This window comes from Panicum virgatum, chromosome 9N (genome assembly GCF_016808335.1).
Source record: "Panicum virgatum strain AP13 chromosome 9N, P.virgatum_v5, whole genome shotgun sequence".
Taxonomy (NCBI): domain Eukaryota; kingdom Viridiplantae; phylum Streptophyta; class Magnoliopsida; order Poales; family Poaceae; genus Panicum; species Panicum virgatum.
The window spans coordinates 45,582,266-45,590,742 of NC_053153.1; the positions used below are offsets into that span (position 1 = coordinate 45,582,266).

An 8,477-nucleotide genomic window follows, 5' to 3' on the forward strand; every position below is an offset into this window, starting at 1 on the left:
CCTGGCTTTATAGTCATGGTTCGGGAACAAACCTTCTCAGGACATGATAACGAAAATCTCTACCACCACCTATGAGAGTTCGAGCAGTTGTGCTCATGCCTGTCAATCGCAGGCATGGCACAAGAAACACTTCGGTGGAAATTGTTTCCCTTCTCTCTCAGTGAGAGGGCGAGGCAATGGTACACCCATAACGTAGGAAAGGTAAATGGAGAATGGGAAGAACTACGGGATAGATTCTGTCTCGCGTTCTTCCCCATTTCTCGCATCGCTTCCCTGCTGAAAGAAATCCTCGACTTTCGTTAGGATGAGAAGGAATCCTTAGGTGCAGCCTAGGCCAGATTTTCAAAGCTTATGCATGCCGGTCCAGACTTGTCTATCCCTGACCACGTGTTGCTCCAACTTTTCTAGTTAGGGCTTAGCAAGGAATCTGCCCTACAACTTGACATCTCTGCCGGAGGGTCGTTCACCCATAAAACCACACCCGAAGGAGAAGCTCCCCTGGATCGTATCCTAGAGAACACATCCTTCACAGAAACCCTTCCGGCAGCGGAATCCTCAAGCCATGAGGAAGTTCCGTTAGTTGATTCTACAAAACTACCACCAGATTCCATAGAACCAACCACCGAATCTTCCCCCGAACCAGAAACAATGGAGGAAGAAGAAATTCAACCTCCAGAGTTTCCTTTCAACATCGAGGAGGGCATTTTCCAAAACTTTGGAAACACCTCGATGTATCCACGTGAAAAGAGACCTCCAGTTCCTAGGGACCCAGTAACCCCTCTAGACAAAGCTTCTTTACAAGAAGCCGTTAAGGGGGTGACAACTGTCATGAACAGTGAATGGGTACATGAAGGGGAGATGTCACTCGAAGCAATTCGATTACAAACCCCCTTATATACTCTTCCCTGTTTCATCCAAGGAACTGCTGTCGCAGCTCACTATAGCCCTACGGTCGGAGCAAACATAATGTCAGTATCCTTTGCGCTTAGCCACCTAAGCGACAAACCATTGATCCCGACCTCAAGATCCCCCTGGAGTGGACCTCGCTCCACCATGGAAGGGATCGGAATATTGCATGATGTACCGGTTTGGTACGATAAGACTGAGCTTGCCCTAGATTTTCATATCTTCGAAGTCCAAGACTTCGATATATTGATCGGGCATCCCGTTGAGAAGATGTTCCAAGACATTTCTCCCTCAGGAACACTCGACGTGACTCTTGGGAGTAAGGACATTAGCTTGCCAATCCTCCGGTCAAAGGATTCCATGACCGAACCTACATCCCAAGAAGAAACAGTTGACGAGGTTGAATCCATCCTTCCCGGAGAAACTCCTGAATCCTCCTTAGAAAACGATGCCGAACTCTTTACTGAAGAAGAGGACGATCAGGATGAAACAATTGAGTTACCTACTCTTGAACAACATCCTCGTCAACCCATAGAACTAAGACCTCTTCCTTCTGGACTCCGCTATGCTTTTCTAAATGACAACACTGAAACCCCTGTCATCATTAGCAACAAGCTATCTGACGAGGAGACAGCAAAATTAATTGTTGTTCTGGAAAAACATACGGTCGTGTTCGGCTACTCACTCCAAGACCTTAAGGCTTAGTTTGGCAGCGGGTGTTAATTAACCCAGGGAAGGCAGCCCCTCACGGGAATTTCCTTGGCCAATAGAATCCACAGGGACCATACCCCCCGCAGGGTAGATTTCCCTGCTGCCATTTGGAAGCTGCTTAAATTCCCTGTCCGTTGGCACTTGCATGCTTTATATTCATTGGTGTATTGCAATAGAGAAGCAGTAGGCATTATGGTTTTACTAGTCCATGTAAGCAATATTTTATCTGGAGATAAACAAATACAAAATACAAAGTGCCAGATATTATACTAGTCCATGTAAGCTTAATCTATATATTATGAAGATATCATCCAAAATAGCAGAATAGTTACTGTATGGTCCTTGGGGTAACAAGGATATGCTATTCCATATAAGCTTAATCCATCTCGACTAGCACCAACATAGTCACGATGAGACATGGCCAAAATGATTCACACCATGCGAATCCTATATTACAAATGAATTACAGACCATGTAGATAATTACTAGCTAGGTAGTAGTTTCTTCCAGGAAAACCAAAGAAAAATCACATGGATGAATAAAATGGAATAGATGTTTTTTCAAAACAAATGATGAAACTCCTTTTGACATGCTTCCGTAGGCCTTGCCACTGCATTGTCCTTCTCTACAGTTAACACAAATTGACACATACTAGGATAAATAGTATAAGAGCAGCTGCCTATATATAATTGGACACACACTTCAAGCAAATTACCTAATCTGCTGTGGGCAAGTGTTCCTCCTTCTATGCACTGTTTGCAGCAAGTGCTCTACAAAGTAACACAAATAAAGTTCACATTAGTTAAATAAGCACCCTACAGAATACAGATCAAAGATCTGAACTCTGCAAACACCCTACAGAAAACTAATCTTATTAGTTAGATAAGCACCCTACAAAATACAGATCAAAGATCTGAACTCTGCAAACACCCTACAGAATACAGATCAAAGATCAAAGACCAGAGACATACCTGATTTTTCTCTTTAGCCAAATTAGTCGAACATCAGGATTTTTGGTCTTCATGAATACTTCTCTGTTTGTATCAGATTCAAAGAGCTCCACAGCATATGATTTCTCTTCATTTGTTAATTCATTCATAGAATCCACTTGATCAGTGCACTTCTCAAAACAAAATTCCTCAGCGCGCTTTTTCTTTTCATTCAGAGCTTCCAAAGTTTTGCTTGTTTGGCTCTTTTTAAACTCCACATAATCCTCGAGAGCAGAGCCAATGTGACTTTGCTTACGCTTTCTCCCACTTCCACCTTCACTTGCAGCAGGTTGAGTTGCATTTTGTTCATTATGTGCACTTGAGGTCCCTTGTTCAGAGATACTTCTCTCAGCAGTTGGAGCAGTAGTTGGAGCAGCTATAGGAGCAATAGTTGGAGCAGCCATAGGAGCATCGGCAAGAAGATCCTTTTGCTGAATTGAAGTGAAGTTTAGATTCCCTGTGGCAATACTTCTTGTACAAACAAAGTATGATTACTATCATATTAGGTGGTGTGAGTAATAGAATAATTGCTAAAAGTACCATATTAGGTCCTAAAAACAACATATTAAGTGCTGAAAGTAACAGATTAGGTGATAGAACTTCACCTTCATATAGTGCTTCCAGTTGGTAAAAGAGGGGAAATGGCTTTTTGCGAAACTTCGCTACTTTCGGATGATTCTATTCAATTTAATAAAAAGTATAATTAGTTCAGCAGGTATAAGTAACATAAATGCAGCATTAACTATATTACATAGGGTCCAAATGGCTTACCTTAATTAACTTGTCCCAGATTTTTGGTTTAGCTAGTATCATGCACAAAGATTCATTCCAACCACTACCACTTTCCCCTTTTGCATCTCTTAGTGCCTTGTAGTTACCTTTAAGCTCCTTCTCTTTTTCTTGTATTTGTTGCTTTGTGAAGTGAGCTATGGGAAACCTTTCATTGAACTTGGTTGTGATAATCCTCCATCCTTCTGTTGCCCAACCATTTTGACCTTTATATTTTGGGTTATCCTTGTACACATGTAATATTTCAACAAGACCTTTCTCGTAAGTGGAGTTCCAAGCAGCCCTTGAAACATCACCTGACATGGCTGCATTTCCCAAAATATATCCAATTGCATTAGTCATATCCAAAGATGTTAAGATAAAGTTAAACACTCCCCAAAACAGAAGGAAAATAGTATGAACAGAATTGGAAAACTAATATTAGCATTGTGAATATACAATAATGTCTTACACAGTACACATAGAGTATGTTACATTCCATATAAAATAAAAGTACTAGATTACATTACAGAACCACACATAAGATCAACTAATTATTGTATGCTGCCCACATCTGATGGGCAATTTGGTCTCTCAGGGTGTTTCCATCGTTTGATTCCACTTCATTTGGGTACTCCTCATCATCCTCTGGTAGCTCAACATAATCATTTGGGTCGATATTGTCTTGTTGGTGATCCAGCCACCCTTCATCACCATTATGGCCTCTAATGATATTGTGAAATACTGTTGCTGCTGCTGGAATTTTAATTTGATTTTCAATGGGATGGAAAGTCGCCACTTTCAGAATTGGAAATCACTTTTTCAACACACCAAAAGCCCTTTCAATGTGATAACGGAGTTGCGCATGGCGATGGTTGAATAATTCTTTATAGTTTGCATATGATCTATGCCTCCTGAACTCACTGAGGTGGTATCTAACTCCTCTGTATGGAGCAATGAACGAGGGTGTATTTGCATATCCAGCATCAACAAGGTAGAACTTCCCCGCCGGCACATGAAAGCCCTTACTACGAGCAGATCGTAGAACTCCTGCATCATATGCGGATCCCTCCCATCCACATGATATGAAAGTGAATTTCAGATCAAAATCACAGGCACACATCACATTTTGTGACAATGTTCCTTTCCTGTTTCTGTAAGGAGGTGCCTTTTCTTGTGCAATGGTGATAGGGACGTGAGTGCCGTCTATAGCACCAATGCAGTTCTGCATTAAAAAAATGAAACCAAGGAATGAGTGTTGGAATCATGTTTTGTGCAGTTATGATTAGGCCAAGTATCTAGTACCTATGACTAACCTGGAAGAAAGGCATATAGCGAGGGTCGGACGCAACCATTACATGTGTTTGGTATACATCTGGAAGCTTCAGAAATTTATGAGTAAGGGCTGGAATTATATCGAAGAACTCTGTAATCTTCCTATGTATAGTCTCACCACTATGTTGGAATCTCTTTTTTAGCCTCTCGGTGCTCGCATTGTGAGAGAGCATGAACATAAACATTGCAAACTGCTCTTCAATCGTAACATCGCGCGTGTCACGTAATAGATTCTCCACTCTAAGAAAGTGTACTATAGCTCTAAAAATCTCAGACTCCATCCTAAAGTCCACTTTACACCACCTCTCATGACCTTCTAAGACTTCTTTGACATATTTTGGACCGGTCAAAATGGATGTGTGCTCTGACTCTTTTTCATCATACATGGCCAATTGAAGTGCGGGGACCAGAACTAGAAATAATTCATCATCCTCTTCTTCTTCCTCTAACATGAATCTCCTAACTTCCTCATCCCAAGAGTCCATTATCTAGTATATAGATAATATTATTTAGTAATGCCTAAAAACAGAATAATATTGCTGATATACAAAATAATTCATAAACTTGGAAATAATCACTGCTATATATAATATAGTTAGAAAATAAGTAGTGAAAATAATCACAATATGAGATCACACAGCCACAAGATAATGAGATGATAATACCAAACAGTGCAGCACATAGCACTAGCACATACCAAACAGTGATGCTGCTAGAGATAGGTAAGTGCAACAAGCAGTATACAGATAGGGATGTTTCAGATCAGTATTTACAAAGTACATTGAACAAGCAGTATAATAATGCAAGTGGGTGAGGGAGCAGGTAAGTGCAACAAGTCAAACAGCAAGCGTCGTAGTATCACTCACAACGTGAACTAGTATATACATATATATGGGATGCTGGGAGCATGTGATGCGTATGGGGAGCCTAAAATAATAAACAGTGGGTGGCTACCACATGCTGACACTACCATGGCCTCACAATCCCGTCACTCTTCAAGCTAGCTAGCTAGCTCAATGTTGAAGTTGAAGGAAGGTACAGGGCAGGGATAACCGTATAAGCTCTGCTTGGCACAGTCTTCTGATCATCTTTGTTATTATTGCTCCTACTAAGTACTAACCCTTTTTTCCTGCTGCTTTATACTGCATAATTTGGGCTGTCAAGCAAGGGCGCAAGTTGAGGACGATAAAGAATCGAAAGCGTTACGGCTGGGCGTGATGGCGGATGGCCGAGCTTGAGTGCTCCCATGACAGACCCTTGAAAGGATCAAGTGCTAAACTGCTAACACTACATGCTTGCATTCACACCAGAAGCAGAGCAGGGAGTGCAGTACAGTCAAAGACTCAAAGCGACTCTGACGACTCAGGGGCAGAGAGAGCTCTGCTCTGCTTCGCTTGCAAGGGCACCTAAACTTTTCCTCGCGGATCCTTAAGCTTTTTGCGCATGATGAATGCAGCTAGTATTTGCGCTTGCATGCCCTCGACCTGGGCTTCCGCGACGGTGTAGAGGAAGGCCTCGACGCGGCCGAGCAGCTCGCCGGCAGTGGCCGCGCGATGATGGTGGGGCGAGGGCTAGGGTTTGGGTTTGGGGGTAGCCCAGGAGGTGGAGGTGGGAGGGCGCGGCCATTGGAGGAGGAGGAGGTGGGGGTGGTCGATTGGGAAGGCCGCGGCGGGCGTAGCGCAGAGCAAGTGAGCGAGCAAGTCGAGTCGGAGGAGAGGGAGGAAGCGCGTACATACCTACGAAGTGACCCCCCGGAGCTCGACGTCAGGTCCCTCCCGGCCGCCGTAGGGCTCCTCCGGCCGCGACTTCTTGCAAGATCTACAAGAAACGGTATGAGGAGAGGAGAGGAGAAACCCTAGCAGGGCAAGGAGATGCAGGGGACGGGAAGAGAAGGGGGCGTCACCTAATGCGGAGGGGAAGCTTGCCGTTGCGACGTTGTCGGAGGAGATTAGGCGGCGGCGGCGCTCCCCCGCTTGACCTCGCGGGGCGAGAGGAGCGAAGCGACGAGTGGGGGACGGGGAGTTCTCCCCGATGTCTCTAGGCCGGGCGCGATTCCGCGGGGAAATTGGGCACACCCGGGCCGCAAATCCCTACGCAGTGGGCTTCCAAAGATGTATACTGGACTCCACGTGTACGAATTCCGCGTGGGCTGCCCTCTGCATGCATCATATTCCGACAGATTGTATAAAAACACCTTCTAGAGAGCCTTAGCGTAGGCTCAACCATACGATGCGAGAGGTTGTCAAGAAAGACTTCCTGAAACTCCTGCATGCCGGGATAATCTATCCCGTGCAACACAGTGAGTGGGTTAGCCCAGTCCAGGTAGTGCCGAAGAAAGGGGTATGACGGTCATTGAAAATAACAAAAACGAGCTAATCCCTCAACGAACCTTCACGGGATGGAGGATGTGCATAGATTACCGAAAACTCAATGCAGCCACAAAGAAGGATCACTTTCCACTTCTGTTCATTGACGAAATGTTAGAACGGCTAGCTAAGCATTCCTTCTTCTGTTTTCTTGATGGGTATTCGGGTTATCATCAAATTCTCATCCATCCCGACGACCAGAGTAAGACCACATTTACATGCCCCTACGGAACCTATGCCTATCGTAGGATGTCGTTTGGGCTATGTAATGCTCCTGCATCATTCCAAAGTGCATGATGTCTATCTTTTCTAATATGATCGAGGAAATCATGGAAGTTTTCATGGACGATTTCTCCGTCTATGGAAAAACATTCGATCATTGTCTTGAAAACTTAGACAGGGTCTTACAAATATGCCAAGAAAAGGACCTGGTTTTCAATTGGGAAAAATGTCATTTCATGGTCCGTGAAGGCATCGTCCTCGGACACCTAGTGTTCGAAAGAGGAATAGAGGTGGATAAAGCCAAAATTGAGGTCATAGAACAGCTTCCACCTCCGGTGAATGTTAAGGGCATTCGTAGCTTCCTAGGTCATGCAGGGTTCTACAGAAGATTCATTAAAGACTTTTCACAAACTGCTAGACCCCTCACAAGTCTGTTAGCTAAAGACACACCCCTTCGAGTTCACCGACGAGTGCTTAAAAGCCTTTAACACTCTGAAAAAGGCACTCGTCTTGGCTCCGATCATCCAACCTCCGGATTGGAGCCTTCCCTTCGAAATAATGTGTGATGCTAGTGACTTTGCTATTGGAGCGGTCTTAGGCCAAACCAAATATAAAAAGCATCACGCAATTGCTTACGCTAGCAAGATGCTAACGGGAGCCCAACTTAATTATGCAACCACAGAGAAGGAGCTCTTGGCAGTCGTCTTTGCTATAGACAAGTTTAGATCTTATTTGGTTGGAGCAAAGGTCATTGTTTATACTGATCATGTAGCTTTAAAATACTTGCTCACCAAAAAAGATGCTAAACCATGCTTAATAAGATAGATTCTCTTACTCCAAGAATTTGACCTTGAAATAAAAGATAAAAAGGGAGTAGGGAATACGGTTGCATATCATCTATCGCGTATGCAGGTTACTAACTTGCAGGAACCTCCGATAAACGACTTTCTACGCGATGACATGCTACTGAAGGTGACGGACTACCCCATGGTATGCAAATATCATGAGCTTTATGGTTGCAGGATATGTGCCACCAGGGGAGAACAAGAAAAAGCTGATCTACGAGAGCCGTCTACACCTTTGGGACAATCCATACCTATACAGGGTATGCTCAGATGGTCTGCTGAGACGATGCGTACCTGCAGCAGAAGCCATACAAATCATCGAGAAATGCCACACT

The 8,477-nt window shown here is 43.9% G+C and overlaps 1 protein-coding gene across 1 annotated transcript; it reads right to left on the reverse strand.

Moving 5' to 3' along the window:
• Positions 1-2,362: 2,362 nt before the first annotated feature.
• Positions 2,363-5,212, reverse strand: LOC120689034. Its single transcript, XM_039971381.1, has 5 exons — positions 4,691-5,212; positions 4,299-4,599; positions 3,378-3,700; positions 2,589-3,037; positions 2,363-2,387 (listed from the first exon to the last, which is right to left on the reverse strand). Exons 1-5 carry the CDS (start codon positions 5,192-5,194, stop codon positions 2,363-2,365), a joined length of 1,602 nt encoding a protein of 533 aa, XP_039827315.1. The 5' UTR covers positions 5,195-5,212.
• Positions 5,213-8,477: the final 3,265 nt, after the last annotated feature.

Excerpts from the sequence above, each read along its gene's own strand:
- LOC120689034 (XM_039971381.1), bottom strand. The coding sequence starts at position 5,194 with ATGGACTCTTGGGATGAGGAAGTTAGGAGATTCATGTTAGAGGAAGAA. Across the intron at positions 4,600-4,690 it reads GCTATATGCCTTTCTTCCAG|AACTGCATTGGTGCTATAGA; the intron begins GTTAGTCATAGG and ends TTTTTAATGCAG. Across the intron at positions 2,388-2,588 it reads TGGCTAAAGAGAAAAATCAG|AGCACTTGCTGCAAACAGTG; the intron begins GTATGTCTCTGG and ends GTTACTTTGTAG.